A 21,287-nucleotide genomic window follows, 5' to 3' on the forward strand; every position below is an offset into this window, starting at 1 on the left:
TATTTCTGTTTTTCTACCATGTGGTTCTTGGTGATACTCTCTGTGATTGCGTCATGGACTGCATATATTTTATTAATATCAGACTCAATTTTCAAAAACAGAAATTATGTAAATTATAGCGAACAATGAACTGAAATTTTTTGGCAGTGCTTGTTATAATTTTAAAAATCAGTTTTGCCATTAAAATAGACAAAATCCCTCTCGTGGTCAAAATATGGATCCATTGATTTGCCATCATGGGTAAATTCTTGGAGCACTGAGTGCCAAACCTCCGTGAACTCTGCCAGCAGAGCGGTGTTTACCGCCCATCCCTAGTGTTCATGAAATGCAGTGCCACATTGGCAGAAGAAAGCATCTGTTTTCCAAAAGCTTCAGTCCATTTGGATTCTCTGTCTGAGAGATTGATAAGAAATGAGTTAGAAACCTTATAGGTCAAACCCTGCACAATGAGACTTTAGGGGAAGTATACTTGGTAAACAAGGGCCAACTTTATCAAAGGTTTTGTGTCACCTTTGTGCTATTCAAGGGGACGCAGGGGTACACAAAACCTAGAATGAGATTTACCAAGCCACGCAAGGGCACCCTGCATGGCTTGGTAAATCAGGAATAATGCAAGACAGAGCAAGTTGCTACCAAACCACCTTATTTTGACCTCAGTGACTAATTTTTTACCAGTGGGAGCCAAGATTCTTTATTTTCTCTCTGGATGGTGATCCATTCTGTCTGACAAATGGATCTTACAGATTGTTCAAAAGGGGCTACACCCTTCCTTTCATTTCCTTCCACCTCACTTTACTTCCACACCAGAACAAATTTTTGGAGGAACATCTTTCCACTCTGAGTAGAAGATATACCTCTTGCACTTCAGGGGTGCGATTGACTGGGTAGAGACTCGGAGAGAGGCAAGGGCTGTTCGTCATGCTACTTCCTTGATCTGAAATAGGGTGTGGGGCCTCAGGTCAATTCTGGACCTTTGACCACTAAGGCCCTTATTTATACTTTTTAATGCCGCATTAGCGCCACTTTTTGATGCAAAAACTGCGCAAACTTACAAAATACAATTGTATTTTGCAAGTTTGCGCTGATTTTGGATCAAAAAATGATGCACATGAGGTGCTAAAAAAGTATAAATATGGGCCTAAATACCTTGTGCCAGAAGATCCAATTTGAAATGCTCACATTCACTTCTATTCGATCAGTCCTGTTCCTGCAGTTCCATATGTGTTACCTGTCAAGGTGGGACAGGAACACTTCCAATTTGTCATGCTTCCACTTGGCCTCACCTAGAATCGCCAGGACCTTTGCGAAAGTGGTGGTAGTGCTGCCCCTCTTCAGAATTCTGAAGTTCCTGTATTGCTATACCTTGATGGCTGGCTGCTGAAGGCTGGGCACACAGCAGTTAGATGTATACTACCTCCAGATGGCAGTGAAATGCTTAACATCGTTGGTTTTCATCAGAAACAAGTTGAAATCCCACCTGATTCCATCACAGAGACTTCCATTCACTGGGGCAAACCTGGGCACACTGACATTCAAAGCCTTTCCTCCACTGCAACACATCCAGGACAATGAGGATATGATCCTGATTTTATGGCATCTGTCCTGGGTCTTGTGTGCAGCCTCTGAGGTGTCTTGGCCGTTTGGTCTTGTGCATTCATTAATAGCAATGTCAGAATGCACAGGCATACCCTGCAATAGAACCTGAAATCCCAGTAGGCACAGCATCAAGGCTTCCTCTCAGACTCCAAACAGGAAGGGAATACTGTGCCTAAGGTGCCCCGAGATCTGTGGTGGTGGCTGACTGGTCTCAATATGTCCTGCAGCAGACCACTCTCCTTTCCCCACCTAGAGCTTGCATTTGTGATGGATGTATCGCATCTGTGTTGAGGGGGGTCATCTAGAGAAAATGGAGATCAGAGGGGTCTGCTTTGTTTTCAACTGTATTTGTGCCCTTTTTGTGCCCCACTTAGTTTTTACCGCTGTGTTTGCTGCCCATTTCCCATTCCAGCTCTTGCCGGTTTCCCTGTCCCTGCTGCTGCGTCCCTTGCGTCCCTGCCCCCCTCGTGCCCCCATTGGCCACCCCCTCCCACCTGCTCCTCCCTGCCAACTCCCCTTCTTAATGGTGGCCGCTGCGTGGCTCGAAGAGTGACCCCTGACCTGCCTTAAGGCCAGGCACGACTCTTCACACTAAGCAGATCTCCCATTCTGGCCTATTGTCCCTGACCCTGCCCTTGCTGCCGTAGGAAGTCTGAGGCCCTCCACCACCCCCAGGCTCCCGCCTGTGCCTCTTCCCCAGTGCCTAGTGGTAGGAGTATCTAGCGTTCTCTTCACTTGTATTTAGTTTTTCACATTTCGAATTTCGTTCTGTGCTTTGTTTTCAACTGTATTTGTGCCCTTTTTCTGCCCCACTTAGTTTTTACCGCTGTGTTTGCTGCCCATTTCCCATTCCGGCTCTTGCCGGTTTCCCCGTCCCTGCCGCTGCGTCCCCCGCGCCCAGCGCCCGTTCCCCTGGTCCATGCCTCTCCAAACCCCCCTAAGCAGCACTACTCCTCCACAGAACTCCATGCCCTCAACCCTGGCCAGCACCCCACCTGCGCACAGGCCAACCCCAAGCACACACATGGAGCTTTCACATGTCACTCATGCCATTTTTCCTGCACTCACACAAACACCAACAGCACCAACATGCACAACAACACCAACATGCACCACAACAACAACAACCCCCGCAACCACCTTAACTGCATACTCCTAAACAACCGCTCTGTCCACAAGTACGCAATCGAGCTCTGGGACCTGATCACAACACACTCCCCTGACATAGCCTTCCTCACGGAAACATGGATGAACTCCTCATCAGAACCCGACATAGCCATAGCCATCCCAGAAGGTTACAAAATCTCCCGCAGAGACCGCATAAACAAGCCAGGAGGAGGCATCGCCATCATACACAAACACAAAAACACCATCAAAATCTCCACCAACACCCACGACACCCTATACAGCGCAGAACACCTACACTTCTTAATCCACATAAACGCCAACAACATCCTTAGAGGAACCCTCATTTACAGACCACCAGCAACACCATCACTGATACCATCAGCTCCCACGCCCTCACCTCCACAGATTATATACTCCTTGGTGACCTCAACTTTCACCTGGAAAGCACCCATGACCGCAACTCCACAACCCTGCTAGACAACCTCATGAACCTAGGACTCAAGCAACTGGTCACCTCACCCACTCACTCAGCAGGACACACGCTTGACGTAATTTTCACCTCCAGCAACTACGTTGCCTTTACCCACACCACCGAACTGCACTGGACTGACCACCACTGCATCCATTTCTCCTTCATGAGACCCTCCACCCACCACCGACAGGTCCCCACAGAACAGCTGAACGCCAAACTCACACAAGCTCCAGCGGCCATCACCAACGACCCCAACACTGATGCCCACAACCTCACACAATGGTTAACAACTTGCGCAGACTCCCTCGCCCCACTGAAAAGCAACAACAACACCCACACCACCAAAACTGCCCCCTGGTTCACCACAGAACTCCAAGCCTCCAAACGTGAATGCTGCAAAATTGAGAAAGCATGGCGCCAAGAGCCCTCACTGAGCAATTTCTCCGCACTCAAAACATCCATACGCAAACACCACCAACTCATCCGGACCACCAAACGGTCATTCTACAAAGAACGCATAGATAATAACTCACACAACAGCAAGGAACTCTTTACCATCGTCAAAGAGCTCACCAAACCCAAATCCAGCACCATCGACCCCCGCACACGCAAAACCTTTGCAGCTCCCTCTCCAACTACTTTCACCTCAAAATCTTAGACATACACAACAGTTTCACAGCATCCACACCCACCGACACCACTGACATGACCAACAGCACAACGCCCCCTCACACCAACCAACTACACACCTGAACCCCTACCAACGATGAAGAAACCGAAAAAAACATGAATTCCATACACTCAGGCTCCCCCACAGATCCCTGCCCCCACCACATATTCAACAAGGCCAGTCAAATCATTGTCCCCCAACTCCGTTATCAACAGCTCCTTCGACGCCACAACTTTCCCAGACACCTGGAAGCACGCCGAAGTCAACGTGCTCCTCAAAAAACCCAAAGCAGATACGGAAGACCTCATGAACTACCGCCCCATCTCTCTTCTCCCCTTCCCCGCCAAGGTCATTGAGAAGATTGTGAACGCCCAACTGTCTCACTTCCTAGAGGAAAACAATGCACTTGACGCCTCCCAGTCTGGATTCCGCAAGAACCACAGCACTGAGACCGCCCTCATCGCCTGCACAGACGACCTCAGAGCCAGAGTGGACAAAGGCGAAACCTTCACCCTCATCCTACTGGACCTCTCCACAGCTTTCGACACTGTATGCCATCAAATCCTCGCACACGCCTTTTTGACGCAGGAATCCGACATAAGGCCCTAGACTGGCTCACCTCCTTCCTCGCCGAAAGAACCTAAAGAGTTCGCCTCCCTCCCTCCCTTCCAGTCCCCAGCAACCAAGATCATCTGCGGGGTCCCCTAAGGATCCTCCCTCAGCCCTACCCTCTTCAACATATACATGGCCCCGCTCGCCAACATCCTCCGTCCCCACAGAATCACCATCATCTCATACGCTGACGACACCCAGCTCATGATCTCCCTCACCAGGAACCCTTCCACCACCAAGACAAACCTCCACGCCGGTCTCCTCGACATCGCCAAATGGATGACAGCATGCCACCTCAAACTCAACTCCAACAAAACAGAAATCATCATCTTCGGCCCAAACAAGACAGTATGGGACGACTCCTGGTGGCCCACTACCCTAGGACCTCCCCCAACACCCTCCACCCACGCACGCAACCTCAGCATCATCTTAGACTCATCTCTCACCATGGCCCAGCAAATCAACAGCATCTCATCCTCCTGTTTCAACACCCTTCACATGCTACGGAAGACCTTCAAATGGATTCCCTTAGAAACCAGAAAAACAGTCACCCATGCACTCATCAGCAGCAGACTGGACTACGGCAACGTCCTCTATGCCAGTACCACAGCCAAACTTCTGCAAAAACTCCAGCAAATCCAGAACGCAGCCTCACGTCTCATCCTCAACCTCCCCCGCCACGAGCACATCTCCACTCACCTCAGATCCCTTCACTGGCTGCCCATCAGCAAAAGGATCATCTTCAAAGTCCTTATCCATGCTCACAAATCCCTCCACAACACTGGACCAGCCTACCTCAACGAACGAGTAAACTACCACACACCTACTTGTCATCTCCACTCCGTGGACCTCGCCACAGTCCCCCGCATCCAATGCACCACCTCCGGCGGCAGATCCTTCTCCCACCTCGCCTCCAAGACCTGCAACTCCCTCCCCACCAACCTACGCAAGAACCAGGACCTCCTAACCTTCAGAAAGCACCTCAAGACATAGCTTTTTGAGCAGTAATCAGCAGCCCTTCCCCCCACCCCATCCCCTCCAACAGCGCCTTGAGACCCTAACAGGTGAGTAGTGCGCTTAATAAATTTTTTGATTGATTGATTGATCTCCAACGGAAAGCCAGCTCCACATCCACCTACTAGAGCTCTGGGTCATTTGTTTGACATTAAAGGCTTTTCTGCCATCTGTCAGGGGCAGCTAATGCAGGTTCTCTCACACAATACTACCACCATGTGGTGCTGCAATAAGCAGGGTGGATTTGGGTCTTGGATCCTATGCCAAGAGGCTATATGTCCCTTGAGGTAGCTGGAGCAATGGAACATCTTTTTAGTAGACAACAACCTGGCAAGGTCTCTGAATGGTAGAGTGGAAAAATAGAGCACACATCATCTGGCAGATAATGAGTGGCGTCTGCAACTTGAGGTGATGCAGGGCCCCTTTTAATTAGTGGGGAAGAGCCCTGACTAGATTTATTCACAACCATCGAGAACACACTTTTTCAATGATTTTGTGCATCAGGTATTTCAGTGGAACCCCTCCTTAGGAGACAAATTATTTTTGAAATAAAACAAAGGACTCCTGTATGCCTTCCTGTCACTACCTCCACTAGACTACCTCTGAAAAACTACTGAGCCCAAGTCATCGGAATTGCCCAGGGCTTGACCAAGAGAGTATGGTACCTGAAATTCCTCAGCATGAGCATCTGTCCTCTGATCAGGCTATCACTTCAGGAGGATCTCCTTTCTCAGCAAGATGGCAGTGTCCGCCATCTGAACCGCCGCAACGTACATTTCTATGCATGGAGATTGAATAGCGGCAATAGACTGAGCTTGAATTGCTGAATAAAGTGGTGGATGTCAGCTTTCCTGTCAGACACCCATCCATGAAATCTATTTATACTGGGTGCTGGAACAAATTCATTGTCTAGTGGGCTGTCTGAAACACTGACCCCTTCCAAGCATTATTTTGTTTGTTCAGTAAGGCTTACAGAGGGCACTGTGAAAGGTTAGTTGTCAGCCCTTTCGGCTAGCCAGCATTTCTAATACTAGCTTTCCTTGTGTAAAGCACCAGCTGTGATTCAGTTTATTAAAGATTTGGCACACATGTTCCCTCCCTCAAAGTATTTGTGATGTCACACTGGGACCTTAACTTAATCTTGATAGTTATTTGAACCGATGTATAGTTGCTTGCTGCATTTCTTGACCTTGGAAACTGTCTTCCTCATTGTAATTACTTCAGCTGAACCAAAGTAAACTGCAGGCAATTTCAGGGCAGCCACCTTGCACCACCTGCTTTCCAGAGAAACTGGTGCTGCGGACCTGGGCGACCTTCTTATCAAAGGTCATGGCACGCTTCAGTGATGGGCAATTGATAACTTTACTAGTACTCCCAAAAGAGGAACAGAGATTGATCACAAAACGGCTTTGAGTTTCTATCTCAATCATACCTAGGCACGTCCAGTAGACCATCAACTCTTTTAGAGGTTTTCTAGAGCAAGGAAAGGTTGTGCAGAAGAGGACCCTGGCAAGATGATTAGTCCTCTTCATCAAGAACTGCTATGCACTGACCAATAAACAGCCCTCTAAAGATTGCCGCAATGGCGTTGGCATGAGAGTGTCTGTCCTTGACACCTACTAGGCTGTGTCACAGGCATTGCTGCATATGTTCACTAGAAGTACTGCCTTGACAGCCAGTTGCATAGGAAGGGACACTACCTTTTCCATTCTGCAAGACCTTTTGACTTCCGTCACTCCACAGATTTGCCTTTGTACGGGACTGCTTTGATACCTATTCTAAAGGTGAATCTGCACTGACAAGCACCCATCAGAGGAACAAGTTATTTACATTTGGTAATGCTGTTTCTGGTGGATACTCTATGTGACCGCAGATTACTCACTGCTCTCCCACCTCCTTGTTATTCTAAAGGTGAGGCATCTGAGTTAGATAGAATATCCACCAGAAAGAGCATTGCTAAAGGTAAGTAACTTCTTTTGTAAATACGTTTGCCCATGATTCTATATATGTTCCTTTTGTTAAGGCTAACAATGACACAGAGGAATGCCACTTTCATGAGCCAGTGAAATATGTTGTTTCTCTCAGATTTTTAATGTAATCTTTTCCATTTCAATTTGCACCACTTCTGTTTTCAATTGGAATACATGTGTCCGTGAGAACTCCCACTCAGGAGGTCCTGCGTACTCATGACTGCACCACAGCATCAAACTCAGAAACCAAACGATCAGCCAGGAACTCACCAGGCTGCTCAATGCCTCAATCGCCACTGCAACGTTTCCTGACACCTGGAAACATGCAGAAGTCAGACCACTACTCAAAAAACCCTCCACTGACCCCAGCAAACTCCAAAACTACCTGCCAATCTCCCTGCTTCCTTTCCCAGCAACGGCATTGGAAAAGATCATCAACAAGCAACTCATGACACACCTGGAGCAGAACTAGCTACTCAACGCCTCCCAAACTGGCTTCCACAGAAATCACAGCACTGAGGCCGCCCTGATAGCAGCCGCCAATGACACCCAAACCCTCCTGGACTGAGGGGAAACAGCATCCCTGATCCTCATTGGCCTCTTGGTAACTTTCAACATCGTATCCCACCACACACTTATCGCAAGGCTCCACCACATGCGAGGAGACACGCTCAGTTGGATCATTTCCTTCCTAACTGGAAGAACACAGAGGATCCACCTCCCATCTTTCACCTCCGAGCCCAAGAACATTACCTGCGGTGTCCCCCAGGGCTCATACCTCAGCCCCACGCTTTTCAACGTATACATGACTCCGCTGGCCAATATCGTCAGATTGTATTGCTTCAACATAACCTCCTATGCAGATGACACCCAACTCATCCTCTCACTCACTGGTGACCCCACCCCCACCAGGACCAATTTCCACAGATGCATGACGAGCATCGCTGACTGAATGAAGAACAAGTAGCTGCAGCTGAAGACAGAAGTTATGATCTTCAGCCACAACATCAACTTATGGAAAGACTCCTGGTAGCCATCAAACTTAGGACCCCGCACCCAAACCCTCCAACCATGCCAGAAACTTTATAATCATCATTGACAACCAGCTCACCAAGAATTCACAGATCAACACCATCTCCTCTGTCTGCTTCCTCACTCTGTGCATGCTACATAAGATCTTCAAGGGGCTACCACTACACACAAGATGCAGGCCCTAATCACCAGCGGACTGAACTACAGCAAGGCACTCTATGTAGGAATTGCTGCACACATCCTACAAAGACTTCAAACCATAAAGAAGGATGCAGTTAAATCCTCCTCAACCTCCCCTGATGAACCCACATCACACTCCACCTTAGGCAACTCTAATGGCCCTCCCCATAAAGAATAGATGCAAATTAAAGCTGCTAAACCACGCCCACAAAGCTCTTCACAACCAAGGATACACCTACCTTAACCGCCGCCTGAACTTCCACCAACGGACGAGAAGACTATGCTCTGCGTCCCTATCACTGGCTCATACCCCCTACATCTACAAAAACACAGGTGGAAGATGATCCTTCCCCCACATCGCAGCAAAGCCCTTAAACAACCCCCCCCCCATGCAACTCCGGACCTTTACCTCACTCCCAGAGTTCTGAAAGGCCCTCAAGACCTGGCTGTTCAAATGAGCCTCTGAGACCTGCAAGTGCCTGGATACCCTCTCTAGTGATTAGCCGCCCTCTACAAATCCAGATTGATTGATTGATTGACATATATTCTAGGACTAAATGTTAAGCTTTCAAAAAGTGTAAATTATATTAGTATTATTATGTATGCCAAATTTAAAAAATGCATTTGTTTCATGTTTCTATGATACTGACATTAGAGTGTGCTCGAGGTACTTTGCATAATACTTCCAGTTTATGACCTGACAGTCTAGATAGATGGAAAGAAAGAGAAGACTTATTTGGTACGCCGTAGCTCTGCACGTCTCTAGACTGTTATAATTTGAAGCACTTTTTTTTATTGTCACAGGAAAACCCACACAGCACAATTAGTGCAGATCAACATTGATCTCCATGACTCTACACTGCATCACAACAAATGCTATAAATGCAGAACATGAATGGAAATATGAGAAGTAGCAAAGTGATACTAATCCAGGAAGGACAAACGAGGAAACTTGAAAACTCTTGCTGATTTTGTGTTAGATGAAAATGTATTGTGGCTCCTGGCACAGTGGATGTGGAATCAGCTCTCACAGCTCTCAAAACACCCTAAGTGTTAGCTGCAGCAAGCTTAAGGCTGAGTGGCTAAAATGATTAGGTCCCTCCCTTCAGTCTGTGGACAACCAGCAGTGAGCAACATTGAGCAGGAAGGGGTGGGGGAGCAGAAAAGCTAAGTGGGATAGGGAAGAAAAGCAACAAATGAGTTGAGCAACATGGTTATCATATGGGAAGGATATAAGGGGGTGAAACTGCACACAGGGGAGACAGCAACAAAGCACATGCACTCTCCAGGGGAGTTCAAAGAAAAAGAAAGAAGTATCACAATGATATCAGCAATGGAAGGATACAAGTCATCCAAAGAAATGAATCCTAAAGAGAGCAATTATGTAACAGAGGCATCAACAGAAGCAGAGGAATGAAAGCCATTGGATAAGAAGCAAGAAAATGAGCAAATGAGATTGACAAGAAAGCTAACCGATGATAAGCAATGGGCAAACCCAAAGTACACTTCAGGTATTCTTATAGCACACTTAAAGTTTAGCTAAAAATGTCTGTAGTTATAGGTTCTGCAAATGTGCAGGCCCACAGAAGAGTAGGCCCCTGACACCAGGGTAAACATTCCTGGATCTAAAACAAGTACTGAAAATGTTAACTGAGACCCAAAACACACTATGCAGGTAGAGCACAAACTACTATATTCACTCCACCTGCTTGCTGGCTTTGTCCCTATGGATGAATGTCAGTAGCCTGTTGATAGGCCCATGGACATGTGCAGCTGGCATGAAAGTGGCCAACGTAGGAGCATTGAAAAGTTATACGAGCTGGGCCAATTTGGATAAAATCTGTGTTGTCAGTGTGACACGTAACCCTTAACATCTATGCAATTTCAATAATTTAACTGCGTTTTTAAGTAGTTTAAAAGGTATTTGTACCCAAGATGCTGTTCTAATGAAATCAAAGTAACTTGCACAACAATTGCTCCTTATTCTGCAGATCAAAGAGATCACCATATTGCAGGGGGAAACTGTCTTAACCGTAGGTTCATAGAATTATGGTGCATTTTCACATTAAATAAAAAGAATATGTTTGTAGATGATACAACAATCAACGAACCAGTGGTAGGCAGGCATTTGTGCCAAAACAGATTTAGTAAGAATGAAAAAGACACCTAGGACCTCATTATGAGAGTCCCGCTGATGCAGCTGGTAATGCCCCCGGTGTTAGCAATACCGGGAGCGGTAAATCCAGGGGAGGGGCAATTACCAACCACTTACAAGCGACAGCCTGAAGCTCCGCTTAGAGATGAGGAGTTACTGGATAATTGGTAATTCTGGTCCCAACTCCCACAATAATTACCAAGCATCAGTCTTCTTAGAACCAAAACAGCATCAAGCTTTTGGCTGCCAAAAAGAGGGGATGTGCTGAGAGGCCCTCTCCTGAAGCCAGCTGGAAGGATGGTGCAGTAGGTTAACTGTTTAGCGCTGAGAAATGTGGTGATCTGGAGGTCACAAGCTTGAGTACCTACATGGCCGACTCATCCTTGGTCAAGTGATTTCCCATCAAATTGGGATACATTAGAAATGTGGTATGAAGCATTATAGTAAAATTATTTATTATGTGTGCCTAGAGTGATGCACACCATTCGAGAGTGGCGAGTGAGGACAGCGTTTCTTGCACTGCAGAGCCCATCAGTCCTCTAAACAGTCGGTCTCATACAACTCAATAGGTTTCCCAACTCCTATTAAACGCTAATCTCTCAGTATTAACACACCCATTGGGGTTAATTCCTAACTTTAGAAACTGCAACTGTTTTCAGCACTGAAAATGTTCCCTCTAATTACCCACTCATTGTTGCTTTTTCCATTGCTGGAAGGTTAAAATGGTGTCAGTGTACTAAGCATTGCCTTGATTACCCGGAACAAAACAGTGGCCACAAAACTCACCTTTGAAAAAAATTAGCCTTTATTAACATTGTAGCCAAGGAGTGAATACAGTGGAGGGGCAGGGCAGCGTGCTGAGTTGGTTGGAGAAGCCATTTTAGCTACATAATTTGCCGAGGACAGAAACAAAAGTAAGCATAAGTGTTGCGGTGATGGATATGGCAACTGATGTATGGTTACCATTTTTTGTGCAGCTATTGAAAGGAAGTAGGTCTCGAACACAATGCATCATTCACATCATGGCAACATGACACCCAATAAAAGGTGGTACACAACAATGTAAAAGGAATAGTTGCCCTACACATAGCCAGTACGACCTTGGTACGGCTCGCTTTCCCAAACCTTGCTTTCTAGATTCCGCTTATGATGTACTCAGCAACGCCATTACTTTGGGAAACAATAAGTGCTCTAGAATCACCTAGCCTGAAGGGTTTGGATTTTTAATTAAAATTCTGTGGATTGTGGGAATTCCACACCAATGTATTCATGAGATGTTCAACACAATTACAAGAATTCACTTGTATGTGAGGTTGAAGGCCCTTCATAGACACAAATTTCATTCTTGGCATTAGGCCATTGGCTTTGACAATACACTTTTACTATTGTATTTGTAGATTTGTCTTTTTGAGTCACATATTCTCCACTCTTAAGCATCCGTGTATCCATTTGACCACCCCCAGAGCTTTGCGGTGTGCCATTACTCTGACCTCAGCCAGTCCTGGTTTTTCAGCCAACAACATTAAGCCTATTGGACACCGTAACTTCACTTTCCCAATTCAATGTCAGGGCTAGACGTCCCAGCATTATTAGTGCTTTCGGTTGATAAGCAGGCCTGAAAATCAACCTTAGGACATGAGGTTAGTTGGTAGCTATGTGCGAGAAGGCTAGTATGTGAAAGGAACTGGTCTAACAAAGTCTGTTTGACCATGTTTTAATTTCTCTGTGCTAGTATGGTGCAATATTACAGTCCCGCTGATATTTGTGCGCATTTAGTTACCCAAGTGGATGTACCATACATGATAGTACAGAAGTGTCATTCTCTAGTTCCTGTTACACTATAAAGGGATTTCAACTATGGTGTTTTGTAATTAGTTTTAAAAACAGCTACATCAGAAATACAATTCTATCGTGCGAAAGAGGTGTTCCAAGTTAGTGTGAACTTGTGAAGTTTTACATCTTAGAAAGGGGTATTTCTCGGTAGGTAGTGCTTGTACCAAATGTGAAGTCCAATGGCCCATTCTTTTCTCACATTCTCCGTGGTCGGTCATTTTGGAAGACAAACTAGGAAAATGTTTTTGTTTTGGTGTCTTTTACTGAAACCTGCTGGCTTACGATAATCTCTTCCAAACATTTATAACATTAATGCCCTCTCCACGGTTCACATTGTTGATAGAAGTCACACTCCCAAAATGGTAACTAGGTGATAAGCTATGCCGTGCATTACTGCAGAGTGAACATGACACATATCCTGTTATTTGGGGCTAAGCTCTTTGTACTGTCAGCCATTGAAGTTTTATTGGCGCTCATTCATTCATAGCACAAAACTCTATAAATGAAAAGGACTGTGAATGGGGAAATGGGTTTGCTGAGGTTAACCACAGATTGCACCCCGTCCTGCTGGCTCATTGGTCTGTCCCTCTACTCTTGCCAACAGTAGTTAGCATCATGGATGTCAAGTCACTAAAATGTCTGGAAAGAGGAAATGACATCACACACTCTCCCAGGTTTAAACAATGTCCTATTTCCTGTTAAGGGGCTCAGGTACTGCATGGTGGCGGCCACTGAGACTTGGGGCAGTAGGGCCACTGCCAGGCGTAGGAAAAGGCTAGTCAGGGCTAGCACGAGCTATCCCTGCCATAGCATGATGGCTGCAGTACATCAAGGGGAGGCCGTATGGCCCCCTTCAGCTCAGGTTTTTCCCTTAAAAGAGCTATAGATTTCACTTTGATTAAGCCATGCGTTTTCAATGTCTTGAGTTACATTACAACTTTACACAGCCAGATTTGTGAGGGAGAAAACTGTGAAGTATGAAGTAAAAAGAGGCGGTTTATACTGCCAACTCTATTGAGAGAAGAAGAAGAAATATTGTCTCAAGATTAGTGAGGGGTCGTACTATTTAACATATAAGCATAAATCCGATTTACTTTTCAGCTTGCATCAGTTACTGTCCTTGAGTGTGCACAAGGCAGGATTCCACGTATTATAAAAGCACAATGATGTTGACTTTGATAAATCTTATTTAAAAGTTTGTAAAAGAAATATTATTTTTTAAACTTTCTAGAGTATGCATTCTCCATCTTTAAATGTTAGGTAACATATTGATGTAGGACAGAAATGGCTGTTAAATATTTTTATGTCCAAATATTGACATGGCCTTTGTGTATAGGTATTCTTAGTTTTAAGTCAACATTTTCTTTCTATTACCTCCTTTCTTAACAATTTCATTTGCTTACTGGAGTCAGACAGGTCTGCGTTTTGCCCCTATCCCTTGACCTGCCACTCAATCTTGCCCCTCACCAGAAGGCACAGGTACATATTGAGAATGCAGCTGACTGATTTGGGACCCAAAGGGATAACAAAAACAGGGATGTGCAACAAGACATGACTCACAGCTGGTCTCACATTAGAATGCCCAAGAAGCCATGGCATTTTGTTGATGCCTAGGGTACCATGCTAGTCTGTGGATGTCTAGAGCAAATGGCAACCCCTTACAGTCTGGATTGAATCAGAAGAAGCAAGGACGGATTTTAGCGACACCTTAGTCATATTGGTGTTGGGCACATTGATCGTTCGCCCTTCGTTAATCACTAATATGTGAAGCTTAACCAAAGAAAAGTTGTAAAGAATATACCATTCAAGCTATCTCTTAGGTGTTACGAATCCCAGAGCTGGTAGAATGCACTGTCTTTCTGAACTGAGATGTACTGTAACTTTATTAGTAACATATGTTTTTAACATGTTTAAACTGGATGTTTTGTAGAATTGATTACAAAGTCAGAGAGGGATTTCGCTTCTCAGTCAAGTTCCTAATTTGGAGGGAACACAATTAACAAATCGCCCTGAACGAATACCATATTATTTGCAATAAGGCCTTTGTGATGTACAGCCCAACCACAGCATCATTAGATAATATTGGAAGAAGAAAGGACAGGTGCATTAGTTACTCTAGGTTGCACCTGTTTCTCCTTTGATATGTATATTGGAGTAAATTATTCATTTGTGGAAGTGGGTCTTTAAGTAGAGAAAATGGCTTCTTGTCCACCATCAATAAGAAGCCTGAAGCTCCTCCGGCCCTGCAACCAATCTAAAGGAGAACCCTTTTTTCTTCTGACAAAATCTTCAACTACTCCTTCCCCACAATCATATAGAGGTATTTTATTCAACAATTAGGATCATACTACATAAGTCCCAATACGTGCAGACAAACATGCTGGGTAGTCGATGCTGACAGGTAGAATAACTATGGAAACACACCGGAATGGAAAAGCTCTGAATGGTCACAAAAGTAGCAGATCAAGTGAGCAATGCAAAGTAAATTAATTTGGCAAGCAAGAAAAATCAGTCACTACCCAGTCCCATTAAATTGTTTGATACCCATTGGGGACTAAAAAATTCAGTGGCAGAAGTTGGCCACCAAAAAAAGAAAACTAGATATGATCCTCAACATATACATCAACAACACTGTTAAGTCGAAAGATAACACATGTTTTGTAAAGATTAGAACAAGGGGCAAATAGAAAAATCACATACAAATATAAGAAACATTTAGGAAAAGAAACTTCACATGAGAAATGGGCTGGAGAGTGTAAGTTAGGTTTTCTGTAATTGACCCCCGTAGCAAGCCACTGGCACAAAGAGAAATATGTTTAATTGATGATGGTCTTTTATCCGTTGAAAGAACTGAATAAGTAAGTACATTGATAGTGTAGTTCAAGTCATTTACCAGGGTGCCAAATTGAGGAGCTATGCGGAGAACGAAACTGTGATACAAACTATCTCTCGCAAAGAAACCACTGATCGATACCAAGGTTAAGGTGCTCCTCTCAGTGACGGGTTTGCAGGACGAGGAAGAAGCCCTCTTCCATTGCTAAACTGACATTGTGGCATGGTTTTCTGAACAATTTGAGGCTTTGTACGTTATGAAAACATCTCCTAATTAGACTCTTTACAGGTATTCCAGAACCTGTTAAAGGTGATACTCCAAACATTAGTAGCTACGTTTTGATGAAAAAATCCAGTTTTTCATATAGTGCCTACCATGGAGTGGTGTTAGTCTGTTTTTAAAAAACAGAAACGTTTGGCAGAAAAGGGAACTGAGGCACAGCAAAATAAAGAGATGAGCCAACAATCACACAATTTGATCAATTAAGGAGCACTTGGATTACAAATGTGGCCCCTTGCTCCACAATCAATGGTACAGACACTTGAGCGCACCCCCTTACGCGTAAAGAATAAAACAAACTCAGTTCAATTCAGTAAATCCTTCCTATTTAAAAATACTTTGAAGGACAGTCCAAAAATTGTGAGTTTATGCTTACTATGCAAGCAAACAAATGTGTTGCTGTTTCTTCTTCCTTCCTTGCCCCAAAAAATGCAGCCGCTAAACACTTTTGTGAGCTCCATCTTTAAGACTGAAGCCGAAGCTGATGTCACAGAATATGTTACTTTGGCTGTTACCATACTGAGGTTCAAACTGCGGGAAAGTTCAAAGAGAAAGGGTGTTCAGATGTTGTCATATGTAGAATTTTGAATTAGTGCAGAAAGTGGTGGGTCAATCAATTGGCCACACTTTATGACCAGAATATTTTCGTAGTGAGCAGAAATGAGGATTGTGGAAGCAGAAGTCACTGTGACAGTTGAGTTAATGCATCACATCATGTCTAGAGGTATTCAAGCTATTGTAGTAGAGTTAACACCTGAACAATAGTTGACCCTTCTTATTCAAATGGAATTTTAAGTGAGTGCTTTTTCTCGAACAGTACACTGTATCGATCAACAATCCGAGTCAGGCAATGCTTTCTGTTGCTCAGAACCATCTTTCAAATCTTTGATCCTTGAGAACACATTGACGGAGCTTCTAGAGGCACTGTTAAAGCTGAGAAGAAATCATCTGCCATCTGTCACATTGAACCAATAACCATCAGAGAATGAACATAACACAGGAAAAGTCATGACCATTACTCAGGTAAATCTGAGAAGGAAAGGAAATTAATCCGGCAAGACTCTTCAAAGGATGTGCAAGACGAAGGCTGACTTATGCCTGCAGTCACCAAAAGGCAGCTAAGCTGGAGGGATCAGCATTGTTACTAGAAGGTGATGTGCTTTGTGGTGGATCAAACTGCAAAATACATCCAATACAGAAGCAGAAATCAGTAGAAGGTGAAAAGGAATTAAAGATGAAGGAACACAAGTTAAGATGAACTGGCAACACTCAGCAGTGTCGGAGTGACTGCGTGTCACCCAGCGTGGTCACTTGGCTGTTTATGGCAGAAGAGCGGTTTTTAGAATTCCGCGATGGTGGGAAGAACGGAACAGATACGTGTCTCCTGCCAAAACCTTGGATTTTTTCTACTCAGACATGTAGTCTTCCGCTCCTACTTCACCTCCACTGGGGTCTTGGAGACTGATCATACCACTCATCTCTCATTGCCCGTCATGATCTTGACAGATGTCTATGAAAGGCAGGTCCTGGCCCAGGGCCTTCAGCTGCAGCACTCCTTCACTCAGGTCAATGCAGCTCTGTAAAAAACAGGCACTGAGGTAAACGTGCTGTTGAAACACAAAACACTCCAATAAAACACATTTACAAATTGCAGAGTTTGCAGCTATCTTTTTAGCTCACCAGATTCTTTAATATACAAAAACTCCAATAATAACCACGGTTTGGGTCAGGCAAATTCAAGGGTCACTGATATAAATGTTACCGCTTATCTTTCAACTACATAACAGAGCAGAAATACATAAGCAAAAGGCAAAACAAATACATGAATATGTAAGTCAACATTTTTACACGTTGAGCCAGAGCAGGGGTGGGCAAAATTGTGATACTTTTTCAGGATAATGCCTAATTAACATGAAATCCTATGTATTCTGGTAAATGTAGTTGGCAGGAATTGTGTGTGAAAATTGTACATGTGAGTATACCTTGCATACAAAGGTCATGGGAGTAACTGGCAGGAAACAGGCTCGAGGGGAAACTGTCTCAGTTTTAATGTTCCCACAAGACACTTTCTGATCGAAGCATTTGTCGGAGGAAGAAAATTATGCAAACAGCGCAAATTGTAAAACAATTATCGAATTTTGCAACATTTTCATAGTTCACAAGATTTCACCTGTACAATGAAAATATCAGCCCACCCAGTGCAGAATCAAAGAGCTTGTGGCTGAAACAAAGCAGGTACAGAGAGCTGCAGGGCTTAACTTGTGCTGGCGCTTGCAAGTGTTCAATACCAGCACTTATTTTTCGGGACCGGGGCCTATTTTTCATCATCAGACTTTGATCCAAAGCAAGAGAGAGAAAAAGAGAAAGAAAGAAGAGGTAAAAAAAGATAGACTAACAATGATGAAGGGCGAAAACAGAGGAGACAGAGAACCTGAATGATTGAGCCGAAGGGAGGAACGATGAGGCATGGGGTAGAATCAAGGCTAGACGGCCTTGGTATTCACGACATCCTGAGAGTTTGGTGTGTCAGGGCCAATTCACAGAGGCATGTAGGAGTACATAATAGAGGACTACAGAAGTACTACTTCCTGATGGGACCTTATGTTCTGAGCTGAGAGATGTGAACAGGAAGAACATATACAGGAAAGAGTCTTGTGTCCTGTAGTGCTCAGGAAAGCTGTACTCGGGAGGAATTGAATACATGTGAAGAGAATAAATCTGAGGCAGAATATTGTATGCTGAAGTAAACAAGTAGAAGAGCGAACCTGTGATGAAGGAATTGATGTACATGGGAGGAGATTACATTTGAAGACCATGAGCCATACGTAGCAACATTTCACACAACGTAACACAGCAAGCCACCTTGCTGTGCTGTGCTGCGCTGAATGAAGGGGGTATAGCAGGAATGCACTGTATTTAACATTACACAGCACTTTCCTGCTCTCAGTCTGTGCTGGCATATAAACTGCTGCCTAGCGCCCACAAAGGCACCCTTCCACCATAGTGCAAGGGTGCCTGAGTTACAGGCAGGATTGGTTTCGTGCAGAAAGGGGCACCCTCCTGCACAAAAAACAATCCTCTGAGGCTTGGGGAGGCGTACCATTTTGAGACATCTCCAGGTTTACCAGTATTGGTAAATCTGGGAAGGATTCATAATCAATGGATAGATGTGTGGGAACACCCAGGCTCCGACACTGGAACGCCTTCTTGGGGCAGAATTAGCGGCCTAAACTATCATGCGTTATTCCAGATTTCCCAAGCCACGATGTGGCATGCAAGGTGGCCTTGCGTGGTTTGCTAAATCACAACTAGGTTTTGTATGGCCCTTATACTCCCTTGCATGGTGCAAGAGCACTCCAGAACCTTGATAAATGTGCTGCAGGAAGTTCTATACTGAAGTAAATTAGCAGATTTTAAAAGATGAGTGCTGAAAGAGTTGTGTACATGGGAGATTAAATCTGAGACATAATGTTTAAGAGAGAATTGCATGCTGAAGTAAACAAGATAGGAAAGCTATGTGTTGAAGGGGTTATGACTATGAGAAAAAAAATGCAAACTGGGAGAATGTGTACAGAAGAAAGATGTTTCCCGATGTGAGCACAGCTTGACGATGTTATACTCTAAAGATAAACGCGACAAGAGACAACAAATGAGAGTGCATGCACAAGAGAGTGTTGTCTGCTGAAGTGAACATGTGCACAGTGGGGTAGTCGGTGTGTCATGGGCCCTAGTGCGAGGAAGGAAATGGACCACTGACTACTGTCTAAACTGTGAAAAACATCAATAATCAGGGTTCAGTGCGACCCTCTGGCTTCTGGACCCTGGTGCCACTGCACTTGTTGCCTCAATGGTGGCAACACCCCTGCATGTGCATGAAGACTGTTGAGTCTAGAGATGGTTTCTGTTAAATTTCAGGACTTCATTCTGACGTGGAAAGCTCCTGGCACAGTTCCCTGTACACAACTAGTTTCTATGAGCGGCTTCGCCTCAAGGCTTACTCCGGCTTCTGCAGTGGTTATGCTCTTGGGATCAGAGATACGAAGTGAAAGGCAATATATCAAAAAGTGAACACATTGACTGAGCAATGACATTATCTTACTTTTAGTGACAGCAGAGTCTGAAGCCCGAAGGAAAACTCAAGCGCTTCATCATCTAGGGAAATAAAAAAGCTGGTTAGGATCTACAGGGCCGTGCCTGCAACAAAAGCATCTGCTTCTAGCGGCAACAGAAGAAGCCAAGATGAGACAAAGAGTGTACATTTTAACTGCATGAATAACAATATTGCATAAAGGGGAACTTCACATGTTTCTAAGCATATAGTAAGTTCATATCTCTAGTGGGCTTTCCCGTGCAGCTCTCCCTGTGGCATCCCCACCTCCTTGGGGACCAAAGCTGGGCCACTCAGTCTGGCCTCTCAGATGGATAGAACCAAATAATTCACTGAGACCATCTCACTGGTATTTACTCATGTAGCTCACTTTATTTCAAGAAAACAACACTTGACATCACCGTTGGTCGTCCACATTCTCAAAGCTAGACATGAATCCAAATGTACACAGCAAAGCAATCCTCAAACCACCATCAGTTATGTGTACATCCCCACTGCGCAGACACTAGTGCCAACAACATTTTTGGAAAACCTGCCAGTGGTCCCTTGTGGTCCATAATGCCCACACCATGCAAGTGTTAAACCAAAGGGCATCTCTTAGGTAGAGCTTAAAATGTATGAACCACCAGCAGGTCAGCCCCCCTCAACCAGCCACCCACCCCACCTCAGCCAGAGGGTCCGGACCACCAGCAGCTCAGTCCCCCCTCAACCAGCCTCCCACCCCACCTCAGCCAGAGGGTCTGGACCACCAGCACGTCAGCCCCCCTCAACCAGCCTCCCACCCCACCTCAGCCAGAGGGTCTGGACCACCAGCAGCTCAGTCCCCCCTCAAATTAGCCACAGGCTCCAGACCTAGTTTCCATAGACAAAGTGGTTTTTGTTTTGATAATAACTTTGGCGCTGTTTGACAAATATTCATGAAATTTTCAAAACTAGTTTGCCACTCACTCACAGCTGCTGTCTTGAAAGTTTTGGGGTGATTCGTCAAGCGGGGGACGAGAAAAAGGAATGGTCCCAAAATGCCTTTTCCCCATGCAGTTTCACATAGGGATTTTAGACACTACTACAGCCCGACCGCCTGAACGAACTTACACCAAATTTGGCAAAAACGCTAGATCTTGGTCCAGAATGAGGGCTTTTTTGTAATTTGGTGTAAACCTGTTCAGTAGTTTTTGAGTTATTAAAGAAAAAAAGATTTATGTATATCTAGAGAAGCAGAGGGATCGCATAGATCTCTAAATGAGATCTGAATGGCTGCCATCACTTCAACCAGGAAGCGGTGGCAGCCATCTTGGGCCTCGAGATTTGAGACCCCATCACCAGGGGCCTGGCCAGTAGATAGTGGGTGCCATGGAGGCCGCCCACGGCACCTTCTATATAATCAAATGGAAGGGGGCATGCAGCC

General features: G+C 45.0%; 1 protein-coding gene across 1 annotated transcript in view; it reads right to left on the minus strand.

The window, feature by feature from the left end:
• Window positions 1–15,463: 15,463 nt before the first annotated feature.
• The window catches only part of NRIP2 (nuclear receptor interacting protein 2), a 261,101-nt gene continuing 255,277 nt past the window's right edge, over window positions 15,464–21,287 (minus strand). Inside the window, exons 5-6 of the mRNA XM_069228156.1 lie at window positions 19,874–19,926; window positions 15,464–17,351 (exon numbers count right to left, since the gene is read on the minus strand). Of these exons, the coding sequence (XP_069084257.1) occupies window positions 17,256–17,351; window positions 19,874–19,926 (149 nt within the window). The 3' untranslated portion in view covers window positions 15,464–17,255. The remainder of the gene's footprint in view (window positions 17,352–19,873; window positions 19,927–21,287) is intronic.

Source organism: Pleurodeles waltl, chromosome 4_1 (assembly GCF_031143425.1).
Source record: "Pleurodeles waltl isolate 20211129_DDA chromosome 4_1, aPleWal1.hap1.20221129, whole genome shotgun sequence".
Taxonomy (NCBI): domain Eukaryota; kingdom Metazoa; phylum Chordata; class Amphibia; order Caudata; family Salamandridae; genus Pleurodeles; species Pleurodeles waltl.